This window comes from Trichoderma gamsii (assembly GCF_001481775.2).
Source record: "Trichoderma gamsii strain T6085 chromosome Unknown Scaffold_5.2, whole genome shotgun sequence".
In the NCBI taxonomy this organism is placed as follows: domain Eukaryota; kingdom Fungi; phylum Ascomycota; class Sordariomycetes; order Hypocreales; family Hypocreaceae; genus Trichoderma; species Trichoderma gamsii.
The window spans coordinates 1,043,958-1,061,842 of NW_020171342.1; the positions used below are offsets into that span (position 1 = coordinate 1,043,958).

General features: G+C 49.0%; 4 protein-coding genes across 4 annotated transcripts; 2 read left to right on the plus strand and 2 right to left on the minus strand.

Annotated features, from left to right (window-relative positions):
* Positions 1–3,255: 3,255 nt before the first annotated feature.
* TGAM01_v202228 (hypothetical protein) lies at positions 3,256–4,896 on the minus strand (the record flags this gene model as incomplete). Its single annotated transcript, XM_018807182.1, has 3 exons — positions 3,256–3,529; positions 3,602–4,258; positions 4,364–4,896. 3 exons carry the CDS (start codon positions 4,894–4,896, stop codon positions 3,256–3,258), a joined length of 1,464 nt encoding a protein of 487 aa, XP_018659690.1.
* An 843-nt stretch (positions 4,897–5,739) lies between these two features.
* Positions 5,740–6,723, minus strand: TGAM01_v202229 (hypothetical protein; the record flags this gene model as incomplete). Its single annotated transcript, XM_018807181.1, has 4 exons — positions 5,740–6,021; positions 6,118–6,216; positions 6,284–6,610; positions 6,682–6,723. The coding sequence occupies 4 exons, from the start codon at positions 6,721–6,723 to the stop codon at positions 5,740–5,742; spliced, it is 750 nt and encodes a 249-aa protein (XP_018659689.1).
* A 1,730-nt stretch (positions 6,724–8,453) lies between these two features.
* TGAM01_v202230 (lovastatin nonaketide synthase) lies at positions 8,454–15,475 on the plus strand (the record flags this gene model as incomplete). The annotated part of the gene is made up of 4 exons (XM_018807180.1): positions 8,454–8,754; positions 8,817–9,201; positions 9,276–14,571; positions 14,627–15,475. 4 exons carry the CDS (start codon positions 8,454–8,456, stop codon positions 15,473–15,475), a joined length of 6,831 nt encoding a protein of 2,276 aa, XP_018659688.1.
* Positions 15,476–16,390: 915 nt separating this feature from the next.
* TGAM01_v202231 (hypothetical protein) lies at positions 16,391–16,980 on the plus strand (the record flags this gene model as incomplete). Its single annotated transcript, XM_018807179.1, has 2 exons — positions 16,391–16,507; positions 16,576–16,980. 2 exons carry the CDS (start codon positions 16,391–16,393, stop codon positions 16,978–16,980), a joined length of 522 nt encoding a protein of 173 aa, XP_018659687.1.
* Positions 16,981–17,885: the final 905 nt, after the last annotated feature.

The window sequence follows — 17,885 nt, forward strand, 5'->3', positions numbered from 1 at the left end:
ACTAAGAAGGGGAGCCGAAGCAAATGGGATGCATATTCGATTTGGCGACTTGGCTTGCCTTGACCTGGCCTAGGCGGCAAATCCCACGAGCTTCTGTCGCTCCAAGGCAGCCGTTCTATCGATAAGCTAACGCTCCCTAAATTGATTCCATTGGAGTCTCAAGTGCTCTATTATCATTCATTTTTCCATTGCTAGTCCACTGCAGTCCTATTGATCTGACATACGTCATGCCGGTAGGCATCAATTGGGAGCAGGCGAATTGGCACTCTGCTGCCTTGGTGACTTGTTTTCCTTTTCCTTTCTTTTTGTTCTTTTCTTAGGGCTGGGAGCTAACGTCTCTTCTTTTTCTCTTCTAGGAATTCCAGCCCGGCGCGGCTGGAATGCCCAAACACGGCGATCCCTCTTCCTTTTGCGCCCTAGCAATCCAAATCGAATCAATCCCATGAATCCATCCGTCAATCGATTCAAATCCGATTTCTCGATTTCAGCGCCCATGTGAAAATAGACCCAGAGACAAGACAAGACGTACGTCAACGTCATCCCAGCGGATGCCTCCCAAGCCCGCTTGTGGCGGGCGGTTCGACCACTCTAGTTGGGGTCTGGTGAGTGTGGGGGAAAAAAAGAGAGAGACTAGAAGGGAGGATCCATCACCGAGAATGGAGGGGGGTGGCTTTAAAGAAAGTCGTCTCTTCCGCGCGTGTCTCGACAGATGACAGAAAAGAGCAATAAGTGATTAATGGAGTTAATGGAGTTCGACTCTCCTCTCGGCTGGAGCAATTCAGCGCAGTAAGAGTAAGATATTGCTCTCGATAAAGAGGCTTGAGACGAATTATCTATCTGACTCTCCATCTACAGCTGGCTGTCAATTGGGTTTCGATCGGTCCAAGCTGGACTGAACCGGATTGGCTTTCTCGGATCGCTCAGCCATGATGATTCCCTCCCCCCCTCCATCAGCAGTCGTCATCGTCTCTCGTCAGTCTCACTCGCACTCGCTCTCGCTTGACAGCTCAGATCAGCTTCGCTTGCCTCGGGAGCTCTGCTATTGATTTTGGAAATGGAATTGATAGCAAGCCTAGAAAACAAGGGAGAACGCTCGCAACAAATGGGCCAATGCGTGCAATCCTACAAAGGGGGACGATCCGGCCTGACCGGATCTGCTCTCCCATTGCATTGAGCCCTTGTTGGGCTTGACTGTTCCCTTGCTTGCCGGCTTGCTTTCGACAATTTGATTATTCGCATTACTTGCCCGTATGGATTACACGCTCCCAAACTCCGAAGGGGAAGGGGCAGCTTCTTTGATTGATCAGCAGCCGAGCGGCTCTCAGAGAAAGCGAACAAGCAGCAGAACCCGACAAAAGAAGAGCCGCCACCCCTGCTCCCCATCGAACCCCAACTAGTGTCCACATCTGGGCCCTGCCGTTCCATCACACTTGCTGCTAGTTCCCAGGCCTAGTGTACCTGTATTTCAGCGATTATCCCGCGGCAGCCCGCGCATGACACCCCAAATCGCATTCTGGAGGGGGGGGAGAATGGAGAAAAGCGAAAGACAAGAGAAGAAGCACGTAGATCCCGTCGCACAAGACGCGCGCCATCTCGCTCAAACATGGTGAGATGAGGTGAGGTGAAGCATCCATCCAATTGGACCTTTTTGAAGCTGCAAATACAGTATAAACCCTTCCTTTTCTTTCTCTCATGTGAGGGCTCAATACGATACGGGCCGCCTTGGCGCCTTTGACATGAAATAGACCATCCACTCCCGCGACGCCTCTCCGCCTTTGGAGCTTGCCTCTGTCCTGTTACTACAAATGCTGGCTCTAGCTCCACGGGAAGCTTATCTCCAGATAAAAGATGTGTAGTGTAGGGGAAAAAAGGATGGATGGGGGTTACTACAATGCGACATCGTGACAGTGACGGGTGATGGGTTCCAACAGATCACGGGCTCGTAGTCGTCGCCCGTAAAGCATCAAGCACTTGCGTCATTGCCTCGATTATTTCTCTCGTTTTTCTTCAACTCACGCCCCCCTCTCACTCTCCTTCTTCTGCGTACTGTACAGTATGTTTCGTCTTTCTTCCCCCTCGTTCGTTTCGGCTCCGACGTTTTGGCATCTGCTGCTGCGAGATTTGCGATCCCCCCCTCCCTTCCCCCCCCCCCGTTTTCGTTCCCAGCTTAGCTTGCCCGTAGAGTAGCACATGGGCATCTCTAGTCTGTCTGCAGACCAGAGCGAAATGCAGTAGATAACTCCGTAGTCTGTAAGTGTGTGTGATTCTCCCCCACCTACGGCTCTTCCCACTGCATTTTGCGGAATTCCCCTCGGTCTTTAGGGGGCGTGTTTGAAGGAAATCCCCGCTGCTTTCTGCTATCTACGGCTACTACGGCTGCAGTTCGACGTCGTGCTCCCGCTCTTTTGATTCTTCTGCCCCCTTGTGAGGAGAACAGCAGTAGCAGCAGCAGGGGATTGCGAGCGAGCAGAGACGCGCCATGCAACTATTTTACATAACCGCCTACCTATCTATGCAGCAGGGACTCGTCCCATGTGGCTGCACAGAGGGCCCTTGCTGATCAGATCAGCGTGCTTGTCACTGTTAACTCGCATTAATTAAGGCACAGGGCAGATCCAGGGTGCTGCGCTGTGCTTCTGTTCTATGCAGAAACGGTATAAGATGGACGGAGGAGCGCGGCAGTTGAATTAGCCTGTATTGTAGCAATGAAGCACATTGCCCAATAAGGGCTATCGGGATGTTTCTTTCCTACTTTGTCAAGGGATTAAAGAGTTCATTCACATAGAGAGATATCTTTGATTTTTATTTGTCACTTTGTAATTGAAATTCTTTATAATAGATTGTATCTGCGAACAAGAGTAGTTAGGCATTGGGTAGCACTGTGAGAAGAGACTTAGCGACCGAAAGCGTTAAAAAAGGCAGCGACACCTACCACCCCACCCACTAATTCCAAAAACATCTTTCGCAAAAATCATAGAAAAGCAAAGGCAAAGAAGAACAGGAAATTGGTAAAAATAATAACGGTTCTTAATTTACTAGCTAATTTCGATTCCATTTGAATCCCTATTTCCGTTCCCTTTGTATCGCACCATATCGCGTTATGTAGCAGTCCACTTGTTTGAAATTGGAGCAGGGTATACTTGGAAAAATCACCACCTCTGCTTCCGTCTTACTTCCTTCGCCCTTGGCAATATTTCCATCAACGTACCCTTCCAGATAATAAAAAGAAAAGGAAAAAAAAATCAATCATAATCATCATTGCTCGCACTCTCTCAGGATGGTCAGGGCCGCAAAATCTGCACCACTGCCGCTGAATTCGCAAATCTGCTTCAACACGTTGCATCTCTTCTTCACCGCGACCGAGGCTTGTCCCACAAGCACCTGAAGAATCTTGGTAGAAAGCTCCCGTGCCGACCAGCCATTCTTCGTGTTACGAGTTCCCCAGCGGCCGATGCCGAGAAACTCAGCACGCTGAGCATAATCATAGCAGTCGGTCCACGCGGGGATAATGACTTGAGGGACACCGGCACTGTGATTATGTGTTAAAACTCTCTGTTAGCCAACTGCAATGTCATGGGAAGCGTAGAGAAGAAGAACTTACACGACAGCCTCGTTGTAAGAGTTTGCTCCACCGTGATGAATAGAGCAGACGACAGATCCGCTTCGAAGTACAGCGAGAGGATCAGCTTGGATCCATTCTTTGACTCGAACTCGATCCTGCTGGAATGCTTGGCAGAGGACCTGCTCGATTCTGCATCCGGGCAAGAACACAGAGTAAGCGCCGTACTTTCTGAGCTTCCAGAGGACCTGCAGACGACCCTTTTCAACTTGCTTATCAAGCTCGTTGATCACAATCTTTAAGGCCTTTGCCAGCTCTACAGCCTGGTCTTCAGTCATCTTGATGACGGATCCCATGTTGACGTAGATGGTTCGTCCCTCTGCGAGCCACTCAGCCAAGTCAGGCTCGGAGACCCAGACAGAGACCGGATGGCGAATGATGGGACCACAGGCAACAACATGAGGAGGAATCTTGAGCGGGAAGTCAAGTTGTGGGAGAGAGGCCACTAGAATCTTGACGTTGTCAGGGCGACGTCGTATAAGATCCATAGGAGTTCGGAGAACCGTGTGGGCGGTAAGGTATGACTGAACATCCTTTCTCTGGGGGTCTTTCTTGAATGCCTTTGTAGTGAAATTGACATAGTATGCGTTCAAGAGGGCCTTGTGCCAAGGGACAGGATATGGGAATCCGGAGAAGAGCCTTTAAAACAATATTAGACAAATGTTAGCATAGTTTAACATTGATAAAAGAGGGAAAGAAATAGGCAGAGAAGCCGATATAGAGTTAGTTTTGGGAAATACTTACGCAGGAAACTTCCAAAGTCTTGCTCCTCGAGGCTGCTCCGATGCCGCAAAATCCTTGATGGACTTAGGGCTCAAGCAAACGAATTTCACGTCCAAATGATAACAGGCCGTCAAACCAGCTGCCATAAAGCTGTTCACCACAACCAGAGTAGGCTGAACACCTCTGATAATGTTGACAATAGAGGCAAAGAGATCAACCATCTGGCGTCCCGTATACGGCATGTGGACCGCAGCAGCATCTTTAATCGCTTTGCGAGTGTTGCTAAAGCCAGGAGGCCGGATGAAAGACAGAGGGAAGGTAGGGCCGTTCTGCTTGCGGTTGAAATGGTCTTCAACTGCCTGCATCATAGGCAAACCGTTGATCTGGTGATAAGTAGCACCTGCAGGAACCTCATCGTCGAAGCCAGGAGGAGTAGCGAGGTGGATTTCAACGGTGATGTCTGCATCTCGAACAGACTGGGCGGTAGCGAGGAAGACGTTGAGCTCGCCAGGCTCAACGTCCGTGATGAATAGAACTCTCTTTGGTCGAAGCATTGCGAGACAGGCTTGGAGAGAGAAGAGGAAGAAGAAGAAGAAGAGGGGAGGGAAGAAGAGGGGAGAATAAGAAGGAAGGATAGGCGGTAGGGAATTATGCCAGTCAATTATGCGCACCGCCTTGCCAGCTGGCAGCTGGCAGCTGGCTGCACTCGACGAGCAGTCATTTACCAGTCACTTTCTGTTTACCTTTCATTCACCTTTGCCAAGACTCTAAGCATAGGACTTTAGACAAGTTTGTCACTTTTGCGTCTAATCAGATTGTGAATCCGTCTACCTTATCTAGATGCCATTGTCTTGAGAAGCCGGGAGCAGATATGCTCCATCACCAATCTACGTCTTAGGTATATATGCTAGTTACTATAGGGATTTAAGCAGTATATGAACTTTAAAAAATCTATTTTTATTATGAGACAGAATTAAAATCGCATGTTTTCGGACCTTTAAACATGCAAACACAGAAAATAGACAGCTTTGTATACGGTGTTTTCAAATCTAGCTGAACCCGCTTTTGGAAGCTTCCTCCTCCTTTCTAACATTTCCGGGTAAGACATCGTTTCCGGCCAACACTACAAAATTTCTCATCCGCTTCAATACAATTAAACAACAATTTGCTTAAAAAATAATGCTATTCAATGAAAACCCAATACGCGAAAGAAAAAGAAGAGTCTTTAATAGCGCTATCTCAAACCAAAGCTTACTTTCTGGCGCGCCGTGATAAACAGACTCAGCAGCCGAAAATATAGTAGTCAAATGCATCTCATTACAATATCAATATGCTTGTGATTCGCGCCTTTGACTCTAATCCATCCAAGTGTTCTCTAATTTCATCACTACCTAGTATCATGCCACCTGCGCAAAAGTCCTCTCAATCGCCTCGGAAAGCTCCTTCACTGTCACTTCGTCTCTTGGAACTGTGTGGCCCTTTCCATGATCGAACAAGATGGCCGTATCCTCATCACAGATCCCATAGAGCGCCACTGCGCCATGAATGTACGGATCGCTACAGCCTACTACGTGGCATGTCGGGATGTCAATCATCACGTCGTGCTCATCTGCGAGGAGCGTCTGGACGCGGCCATCGACGATTCGGACGGGGGGCCAGCCGGCAAAGAAGATGGCGCTCTGGCAGCCAGTTAGTATGATATCAATATGTCTATTACATAAATGAGGAAGAATCAAGCTCTAGAGAGAAGGGGGACGGGAGATAGGGACTCGAACCTTGATGCGTCGAGGACGGCCTTGCTCTCTAAAGAGGCGCTGCTCTTCGAGAATCAGCGTCGCCGCCGTCGTTGCTCCCTCGGAATAACCAAGAATGCTCTAATTTTTGGGCATATCGCGTCAGGCAAATCACATCCACATCTTACAGACAACGACCGGAACTCACGTCAATCTCTGGATCGTCGTCCAGAAGCTGCAATAGCCGATTCACGCTGTCAATCACAGCTGGGGCAGCAAACTGCTCTTTATTGGCCACCAGCTTCCGCATCGTATCTTCAGGCGAGCTTCCCTGAGGCATGTCTCTAATTTTGACAATCATTTGCTCCAGCTCGCTCATGCCGTCAATGTCCATGAATCGGTACAGCGGCGGAGCGCCAAAGTAGTCGTCGAAGCCAGGCGGCGGCGACGCTTTCGTAAACCCGTTGATCCATTTGAACTCGACACCGGGTCGTGTTGTGGCATCAGTGAATATGCCAAGCTGGACTTTGAAGTTCTAGGTTTGTGCAAGATAGAAAAGTAATTAGCAACATATACTGAGCTCGTATATGGTGGTTCAAAACTCACAGAAGCACTTCCAAAGGCTCCATGCAGACAGAGAACCTTCATGCTGGCCAGAGTAGTTCTAGGTAAAGATGATATAGATCGGGCAAGTTGCTAGCTGAGGTAAAAGGACAGGACCATCGAAAAAGGTCTCTCTTTCAAACGAGTGTATCTCTCAGTGAAGCTTATCCTTTCGCAAGTATTTTAGCAATCTATGCATCGCATCAGTAATTAAGATCATCCATTCCCTGATTTACTAAGATTACCAATTGCATAATCAGTCTAGCCTTTGCTTCAAAGGCTTGCAAGGGATGAAATCGCGGTTGTCCGACGGCGGAGAAGTCGCGTCCAGTCTAAGACACTCTCGTGTCGTGTCGCTTTCCGGCCGATCTGACGAGTTCGATTTAAAAGAGTATCAGAAGATAAGATAAAGGTTATCATCATCCAAGGCATGAACCTGTATCATACAGCAAGACATCAGCCCATAGTGGCAACAGCAGCAGCAATTTGAGCCAAAGCCACCATTTTTGAAGCCATCGAATGAGATTGTTGCACAGACTGACGCCATTTATTGTCTGAGCTGTCATCATATCCAGTCGATAGGATAACTAAGTTTCCGGACGGCGGGTATTCCCGTTACACCGCACTAATATTTTCCATCTCTGAAGCCTCCTTTTTGACAGCTCTCGCAAGTTCACCGAAGCACTATCCCTTTTGTTTGTCCTTTCCTGTAGGGCATTAGAAAAGGAAAGAAAAAAGTACTAACATGATTCTACAACCTACCTTGCATGTTCCTTGATTCACACTTCCCTTCAGCCTAGGGGATGGGATAGTGCGTCTGTGCGATGTATTAGTATATATCGGCGGTCAGTAAGCCTCGAGATAGAAAACTTACTAAGATGTAAGAGAAACACGATCCATTACTAAGGCAGCCTCGATTCGCGGCATTACAAGTTTTGCCAAATTTGTAAACGTCTGCGTCTTATATGTAACCGTAATTTCCCTAATGTTGTACTGCATTATCGTAGCATGGAGCTTGGACATATAGCAGCATACCGTTTTCAGCTTTGCTCCCATCCACACGTGTATACCGGTATAGTAGGATTGATGACTCGAACAACGTATAGAAACCTGTACTTTTGATCCTTGGATGGGCTCCAAGCTCTCCAGCTTTAGTCAAGGGGTAATGCAGGGTCCCTCAGCTGCTAATCTTGCAGCCCTTGACCAAGCCAAAAGGGCACCCTATCTCCCTACGTAAAAGTCCCCCTTGCAGCACATCGGAGACACGGCTTGGGAATGGGTGAGACATTCCAACCGCGGATGAATCCAGAGCCGTCTCTATGTTTGTACAATAAGACTGGTAATTTCCATGATTAAAAAGATGGCATTGGCATTGGTGGACGCGCCGCGAGCTGACATTCTTGTATTACTGATAAGATAATTGAGTGGCGTATTAGAAGCTTGAACACTGCAAGCCCTTGATTCCAGCCAGTAAGCCACGTCAATCCAGGTCGATGTTTACGACCTTGCATGTACGGTGAAACATCTTAAATGAAGAGTGTCTCTCATCGAACCCTTCTTAACTGTCTATCCTTATCAACTCCTGCTGTATAACGGAAGCGAGTTCCATGAAGCACCATGTCGAGTTAAAAAAAAAAAAAACCTCCTTCCTGCAATTGTCGGTTGTACTTCTGCTTCTCCCTTGTGGCATCCTTTTATAATGTGAGAGAAGCCTCTGGTAGAATCTTCGTTTATTCCTCTGAGATCTCGAAAGAGACGCTCACTCACAGCTCATCATGGCGTCTTCCAACGTAGACGCGCCCTCAAAGGCTCCTATGCCTATCGCCATCGTCGGCATGTCATGCCGCCTATCAGGTGGTGTCTCGACGCTTGACGACTTTTGGACAATGTTATCGCGTTCTCGAGATGGCTGGAGGCCGATACCTGAAGAACGATACTCAGCAAAGGCATATTATCACCCCGATCCTCACAAAAAGGGTTGCTTCAACCAAAAAGGCGGTTATTTCATGACTGGCGATATGTCAACGTTTGACGCACCTTTTTTTAATATCACAAGGCAGGAAGCTGAAGCCATGGGTATGTGTATATGCATATCTGTGCGTATGTGTAAATTCCCGGTGGCTCACCCTTATTGTTAGATCCGCAACAGAGACATCTCTTAGAGTGCACGTACGAAGCTCTAGAGAATGCCGGAATTCTCAAGCACGAAATTGCTGGCAGCAATATGGGAGTCTTCATTGGTGGCACTGCTTCGAATTACCATCTCGGCACCTTGAAAGAGCTAGATCAGGTACCAATGTATGATGCCACGGGCAACCACCAGTCCATCCAGGCTGGACGCATCTCTTACTACTTCAACTTGCACGGCCCTTCCTTTACAGCAGACACGGCCTGCTCATCCAGTTTATACGCTTTACATTTAGCAGTTCAGAGCATCCGTTCGGGAGACTCAGACTCTGCCATCGTGGCAGCGTCTAGCTTGCATCTTCAGCCTCATTATATGATATCCATGTCCGGATTAGGGTGAGTTCGTATTGTTCGATCGCATTTAAGACAGCCCTCTCTTCGACTGCTGAAAGAATTCTGACGTTTTCAAGGCTTTTCAACGAACACGGAAAAACATTTGCTTTCGACCACAGGGCGAAGTCAGGTTTTGCTCGAGGAGAAGGCACGGGCTGCCTCATTCTCAAACCACTTCACCAAGCGCTGGCCGACAACGACAAGATATACTCTGTCATTATCAACACTGGTGTCAACCAAGACGGCAAAACCTCCGGACTGACATATCCGAGCGGCGATGCGCAAGAACAGCTAATGCGCGATGTGTACGCCAGAGCTGGTATTTCGCCAAACGATACTGGGTACGTTGAAGCCCATGGAACGGGCACGCGAGCTGGCGATCCTATAGAGGCCAATGCCGTTCATCGTGTGTTTGGAGACGGGCGTACAAAGCGTGCTCCATTGTATATGGGCTCGGTGAAGTCCAACGTTGGCCATTTAGAAAACGCAAGTGGCATCATTTCCATTATCAAAGCATCAATGATGCTAGACAAGGGTTTTGTTCTTCCCAATGTCAATTTCGAAAAGGCAAATGAGGCGATCCCCCTTGACGAGTGGAACATCAAAGTTCCAACCAGTATCCGACCGTGGCCCAGGAACAAGCGCTTCATCAGCGTTAACAGCTTCGGATTTGGAGGCTCCAATGCGCACGCCGTGCTTGAGAAAGTTCCAACTGCACTTGCAGATCTTCCTCAAGATAATCAGAACACGACTCCAAGGTTATTTGTGTTATCCGCCCACGATGAAAGTGCCGCCAAGCGAAAGGCTGAAAACCTTGGAATCTACATCGAGCAACATCCCGAAGTCTTCCAGAAGCGATTAGTCAACGACATGGCATATACACTTGGAGAAAGGAGGACGCATCTGCAGTGGCGCATCGCGATTGCAGCATCTTCGTGTAGTGAGCTCGCAAATTCTCTCAACAGCATCAGCGCCACTCCTGGAGTAGTGGCCTCCAAAGACCCAAAGGTGGCATTTGTATATACTGGCCAAGGAGCTCAGTGGGCGGAGATGGGCAAAGAGCTTATGGAAAGTCATCCAGTTTTTGCTAGAGCCATCGAGACGTGCAGCAACTATCTGCAAACAATTGGTGCCGAGTTCTCTCTGCTGGAAGAGCTCGCCAAGAGCAGCAAAGAGACGTTGGTCAACGAGGCACACATCTCGCAGCCTGCATGCACAGCTATACAGATTGGCCTCACCAAGCTGTTGGAGGCCTGGGGAGTTTCACCCTCTGCAGTCGTCGGCCACTCCAGTGGCGAAATTGTTGCTGCCTTTGCTGCTGGTGCCATTACCCTCGAGGACGCCATGTCCGTAGCCTATTGGCGCGGTAGGGTTTCTTCAGAACTGAAATTCAAGCATCCTGATCTTCGAGGTGCCATGCTCGCTGTCGGTGCTAAAGCTAAAGATATCAGAGCGATTATCAAGACGCTGGGGCTAAAGAGGGTCAATGTGGCCTGCGAAAACTCTCCAAATTCGATTACTGCTTCAGGGGACGAAGAAGATGTCGATCGACTGGCTGCTGAACTAGAAAGCCGGAGCATTTTCAACCGCAAATTGCGAGTGACGATGGCATACCACTCTGCTCATATGCAGCTAGTTGCTGATGACTACCAAGCCGCCATCAAATACGTGACATCCAAGACCTCTTCCAACGTTGAGTTTTATTCATCGCTATTCGGGAAGAAGCTTGACTCAACGTCAGTCCTCAATCCATCATACTGGGTCGAAAACTTGACAAAACCAGTCCTCTTCTCTACGGCTTTCAAAGAGCTTTATCTTGGTACAGAGCCGGATATCGTCATCGAGGTTGGCCCACATTCGGCCCTTGAGGGTCCCATCAAACAGATCCTAAAGTCTATCAGCCCTCAAGTTGCTTTGGGCGTCAAATATTTGCCTTCTCTCGTTCGTCAACAGCACGCTACCTCATCCATCTTGAATTGTGCGGGTAGTTTATTTGTCAAGGGATACCCTATCAGCTTGCGTGAAATCAACCGTCCTAATAAAGGCGTACGAGCCCCTACCCTTGTCACGGACTTTCATCCGTATGGCTGGTCAGACCACAAGTACTGGTTTGAGTCTCGGTCAGCGAAGCAGATGCGCCAGAAGCCATTTGGTCGCCATGATCTCCTAGGTCTCTTGGAGGACTCATATAGCGATGTTGAGCCCAAGTGGAAAAATGTCATCTCCACAGACGATGTGCCTTGGCTTAAGGATCATCGCATGCAGTCTCTAGCCACGTTTCCTCTAGCAGGATATATATGTATGGCTGTAGAAGCTGCATCACAGCGAGCACAGCTGCGAGGAGTTCCGACTACGCAAATCGAAGGTTTCCGTCTCCGAGAGGTTCAAATTTCGAAAGCTCTCATACTGGACGATGGCGCTCCATATGAGACGGTGTTTTCCCTGAAGCCTTATGCCGAGGGCACCAGATCCTACTCCAATGAGTGGGATGAGTTTCGGATCTTATCGTGGAACTCAGCCAGAGGCTGGTTGGAGCATTGCAGAGGATTGGTTGGCATCAAAAAGGTCGCCCCAGTTAACCCAGTCAATAGTGCGTTGCTCCAATACGCCGCTGCTCGCCGCCAGCACGTCAAGGTAATGGACTGCCATCGAATTCCTCTTGATAATTTCTACTCCGAACTGGAGGCCCGAGGAGCCGGATACAGCGGGGTCTTTAAGATTTCACCTGATGCCGATTTGAGACTCGGTGAGAGATATACCATGGCTTCTTTAACGATTCCTGATACAGCAGCTACCATGCCGTTGTCTCATGAAACAGCATCTATTGCGCCATCGGCATTCATCGACCTATTCTTTCAGCTCACATTTCCCATCCTTGGTGCTGGTAGCGGCAAGATGCCTTCTCTTTTTATGCCCTCTGCCGTTAAAGAGATCGACATAAGCAGCGCATTGCCAAACAAACCAGGCGAGCGTGTGCAAGTCGTTGTCAACGGATACCTAGATTTTGAAGCCCCTGGACCTGTTGACTTTTTCATTGACTCCTGGCATCAAGATTCTTCTGAGCCCGTGGTAAAGATGGATGGATTCAGGGTGACGCCAGTAAATGGCGATATCGTTGAGAGCAAGAGCCCACGATCTATCTGCTATAAGATGGAATGGGAACCGCTTGACGCGAGGGACAAGCAGCCGAAACAGGAAGACATAAAGAACGGCGCTGTTCCAAACGGCCATAAGATCAAGAACTCTGTTGATAAAACGTCAGTCATCGGTAGCGGGCAAAAAAATCACACCAATGATAACCATCAGGCCTCTAACGGGATTAATGGCACCAATGGCACAAAAGCCCACTCAAACGGACACCACAGACTTGGAAGCCTTTCAGCAAAAGTCAATGGAAACGGTGTGGCAAATGGCAATACCAAGAAATTGAATGGCCATCTTGCAGAAGACAGCACGAATGATAGCTTCAATGATGTTGATTTCATCGTCATCTCCCACCACAGTGATAATCATCTATTGGAAAAGGCTCTCTTGGATCTGCTGGCGTTACGCACTGCAAAGTCTCCACGGCTAGTTGCATTGGCCGATGTAGTTCCCGAGGCGACCGCTTGTTACATTTCTTTGTCTGAAATAGACAAGCCGATATTTGCCAAGATGACAGCTGAAAGTTTTGAAAAGTTGCAGAATCTGTTTACCGTATGCCATTCTATGCTTTGGGTGACGTCTGGGGCGTATAGGTTTGCAGAGAGCCCAGAGAAGAATATTGCGCAAGGTTTCTTACGCACAGTTCGTTCTGAGGCAAACAAAGCCGTAGCCTCTCTGGATTTAGATCCTCATTCTAAGCTCGATGCCCGTGACACAGCCGAGCTGATTCTTCGTGCAATCAAAGCCTCCCTTGCAACACCCGAGGATGATGCTCCTGTGAACTATGAATTTGCGGAAGAAGGAGGCAAGTTGATGGTACCCCGTGTTGTCAAGCAAGACGACATGAATCTTGCAATTTTCCATGATACAGAAGCCTCCAATTCGCCGCCTTATTTACAGCCATTTGATCAAGCTGGACGGCGTCTCGCTGTGGCCGTCGGTACCTATGGTGCTTTAGATTCCCTGTACTGGAAGGATGAGCGTGAAACGCCTTTGGGCCATGAAGAGGTCGAAATCAAGGTCGCGTGTACAGGAATGAACTTTAAAGACGTTGTCATCGCTATGGGTCAAGTATCCAGTCCATATCTCGGCGTCGAATGCAGTGGCACTATATCTCGCATCGGTTCTCGTGTCAGTTCCCTGAGGGTCGGTGATCGAGTCTGTGCCATGTCTCTGGGAGCATATGGCACATACTCTCGATGTCTTGCCTCCAGCGCGGCTGTTATTCCCAGTGACATGAGCTTTGTGGCCGCAGCCTCAATCCCCGTCGTATACTGCACCGCATATTACGGCCTCATGGATCTGGCAAGGCTAGAATACGGCGAGAGTATACTGATTCACGCTGCATCTGGCGGCGTCGGCCAAGCAGCTATCCAGCTCGCACAGATGGTAGGGGCTGTTATTTATGCTACTGTTGGCAGTGCAGACAAGAAGCAGTTTATCATGGATAGATACGGCATCCCAGAGAGCCGTATCTTCTATAGTCGAGATACTTCCTTTGGGCCAGCCGTCCGAGAGGCTACAGGCGGCCGCGGAGTCGATGTCGTGCTCAACTCGCTTGCAGGCGACCTTCTTCGCGAAACGTGGGACTGTCTTGCACCTTTTGGGCGCTTCATCGAGTTGGGAAAGCGGGACATCACGAACAACACAAGACTTGAGATGGCTCAGCTCGAGTATAACTGTACTTTCAGCTCGGTTGACTTGTCTCTTGTTGCTGCACGGCGGCCCAAGATCTTGGAACGTGCTTTTGCGTCAGTCATGCGACTCCTTGAGAGCAAGACAATCAGGCCCATTGAGCCCATCACTTCCGTCAGCATCCAAGATGTCGAAGGAGCACTTCGTAAACTGCAAAGTGGCAAGACGGTGGGAAAGCTCGTGGTGACACATGGTTGCTACTGCCAGGTCAGAGCTACACATCCCCCGCCTCGCTCGGATATGCTGGAGCGCGATGCGACGTATATAATCATTGGCGGGACTGGAGGCTTGGGGCGCTCCATCACGAGACAAATGGTCCGCCGGGGTGCTCGACACATCGTCTTGCTCTCTCGGGGCGGCAAGATGACAGATGAGGTGAATAAGCTGGTGAAGGATAGTCGAAAGCTAGGTGCCTCGATATACGTGATGTCTTGCGACGTTGCCAGTGAGGGTAATGTGTATGAGTTAGTCTGGCAATTGCAGGATGATTTTCCGCCCATTAGGGGCATTATTCATGCCGCCATGGTTCTTAGAGTATGTCCTCCTCCCAAAAGCCACTGTTTGGCCCAGCTACTAACGAATTTCTTAGGATGTCCTGTTTGAGAAGATGACCTTTGAAGATTACGAAGCTGTTGTCCAAAGTAAAATATCAGGAGCTTGGAATTTCCACAAGGCCCTTATGAGAACTCCGCTCCAGTTCTTCATTGTCCTCTCTTCCGTCGCTGGTATAGTGGGTAACCGAGGCCAAGCACATTATTCTGCGGCGAACACGTATCTGGATGCTCTCGTCCAATATCGACGCCGCCATGGCGCAGCAGCCACATCTATAGATCTTGCTGCTGTAGAAGGCGTTGGTTATCTGGCTGAAAATGGAGCCAAGATGTCACAAGTAATGAGGAACTTGTCAGACAACACCCTGGGCGAGGCAGAGGTTCTGGCATTGATCGAATCTGCAATGACGGGAAAAGTCGAGACTTTCTGTCAGGGTCAGGTGATCACCGGGCTAGGCTTTGATAATGCGTCGTCGATGCCATTCTATGCCTCGGATGCCAAATTCTCTCATCTGCGTGAGGCCTTGCTCGCCGCATCAGCCGATGCTGACGTCTCTTCGGGATCTGAGAGCCTGTCCATCTCCCAGCAGCTACGCAAATGCAAAACTGTTGAAGAGGCAGAAGATATCGTGACACTTGGCCTTCGTGACAAGCTCGGCGCCATTCTAATGCTGTCAGAAGAGGTGATGGCGGCACGACAAGGAAACACGTCTATCACGGCTTTTGGGCTGGATTCGCTCAATGCGATTGAGCTTCGGAATTGGATTGGAAAAGAGCTTCAGACGCATTTGCAGGTCCTGGAACTGCTGACTAGTGGGCGGGTTGCGGATTTGGCTGGTTTGGTGCTGCGAAAGTCGAGGATTGAAGGAGTTTGGACAAAGAAGTGAGACGGATTCAGTGATCACCTGGTTAGAGCAGGATCATTAGCTGCTACATGCAAAGCGAGTTATAAATTAATAATAGTTATTGGGCGTTACAAACCGTTTGAATTTTCTGGTGGTGAGAAACATCTTCTTTCCAATTCTTTGTTCAATGCTGGTTATGGTTCAGCCCCGCCATACAAGTTACAGTGACATCCATAGACTGCTTCCTGCCTCAGAAACCGCGGGCGCGCAATCGATAACGCAAGTCTTCTTATCTAAGCGAATTCAAGGCGGCTTTACCTAGATAGGCAATTATCTTTTCATACAGAAAACGCACCTCGGTAATGAAACGGCATCAAACTATTGCTCACGGCGCAAAATCGTCGCTTACAACAGCACATTTTTGTGGCGACAGGCCGCATCCTAAAAAGCAGCGAGGCTTACGGCATCTTCCGTAGGGCGCTAAACCTCTGCTGAACAATTTTACCAGAAGAGGAAATGGGGATGTAATGGCCCGCCACTCGCCCTATTCCCCCCTTGGAAAAGGACGGTGGAGATGCTTCAGCAACTGAGATCGCGGTGGTGACATCAATGGCGCAACCTACCCTGAAAGACTGGAATTACCGAAAAGGGAAATGGAAGAGAAGCACGGGATCGACGATAGTTTGTAATGTGGGGAGCGCTGGATGCGAAATAGGTTTTGCGCGTGCTATTGAGATTGGAAATTCGAGATTCAAGATAGACATCTGGCATAATTCAAAATGGTATTTATAGATGCGACAGGTTCTCAAAAAGTTGAATTGTTCCGTCCAGCATCACAGCATCATAACATCACATCGCAACAAGCAGAAGCTATCAACGCACCACAACCCGATCATCAACCACCAGCAAAATATCTTGCCACTCTCTCTATAAAGCAGATACATATTTTCATTCACCATGAGCAACAACGTTCGATCCAACGACCTCCCTCTTTCTGGCGTTGCCCGAGATGGCTGGTCAACCGAGACCGAAGCCACAGCCACCTGCTTCTGCGGTGCTGTGCAAGTGGTAGTTGTACGTTGCCTACATATACACTTTCATACTATTTCAAGCATTATGATACCTAACTAACATCGTGACAGCCCATTGTAGCTCCAGGCCTGGTCAACACCTTTGTCTGCAACTGCTTCGACTGCCGCAAAGTCACCGCGTCCATGTTCGCCTCCAACTTCACCATCGAAAACTCCTACCTCAAGTTTGTTCGTGGCGAGGACAACCTCACTCGCTGGGGCAACAACAAGACACCCACTTCGAGAACCGAGATGACAAACAGCTTTTGCAAGACCTGCGGCACGCTCATGTACCGCAGGAGCGAGGTTTTCCCCCACCAGAGCTACATGAGAATCGGCACCGTTGACGACTTCAACCTACACGAGACCAAGCTCAAGCCTGAGGTCGAGATCTTCACTGACAGCCGTGTCAACTGGTGGCATGGAGTCGAGGGGGCCAAGGCCGTCTCAGGTCCTCTCACAGGTGCCTCCATGTGACTACGCGAGAGGAAGACGAGATTGTAAATGAGGACCTTATTGAATTAGGGATGTACTATACTATACAATAGAGTGTTGGAGGGAGTGTTCTAGATTGGTGAATAGACTTTTTTCTTCTGTTATAATTACTCCGTATTACTTATTTGCATCCATCTCCTGCCTGACGTGTCAGAAATGTGGCTGCTTACAGTGCAGCCGCATTTGCGTAGATATTTAAGCATAGCTGCATGCTTCGTATATGTGCTACCCACTAGCATCTACTAAGACAAAGACGCATCCAGGTACTCAATACGAAGTAGAGGGCCTCCCTTGATCGGTTCCTTGGGCTCTTTTGGTAAATCATACTTGATGCTGAGAGCATGATTGGCGCAACTATCGCCAAGAAAAAGAAGCCATTCCCGTGTCTCGCGGTGAGTTATCCGACTCGAAGCGGTGGTTCCGTCATACATTCCGCTGTCACACAACACCATGATGCCACCTTTTCCGCAGCGTCGCATTTCAGGTGCCGACGTGGCACACGGCTTAGCTTCTTAGTGGCCTTATGCAGCGGAATATTTTCTCCAGATGGGCGGGAGGAGCGGGTGCAGCACTGCAGCCATGTGCCGATGACACCCCATGGGCTGATACCGAGGCCGAGATGCGACTTTTCAATGTTCAGCTCCGATGAGGCAACTTGAGCTCGAGGGAAAATTGTGTTGCTAATAGTACTTCGAATTTTTTTTTGTTCCCTCGAATCCTTCCTAAGGCTGAGTCCTCGGCACGATAATTGTCTGAGAGAGAAGCCCCCGCATCTGAAAATACGATGCTTGGCGCGTCGATCCCGTCTAAGAGCTCCCTTGTAAGCGGCTGACTCTGCCTCACTTATAGCCGACGCCTTATTGTGCTCTCTCGCCAACTTGCAGTAG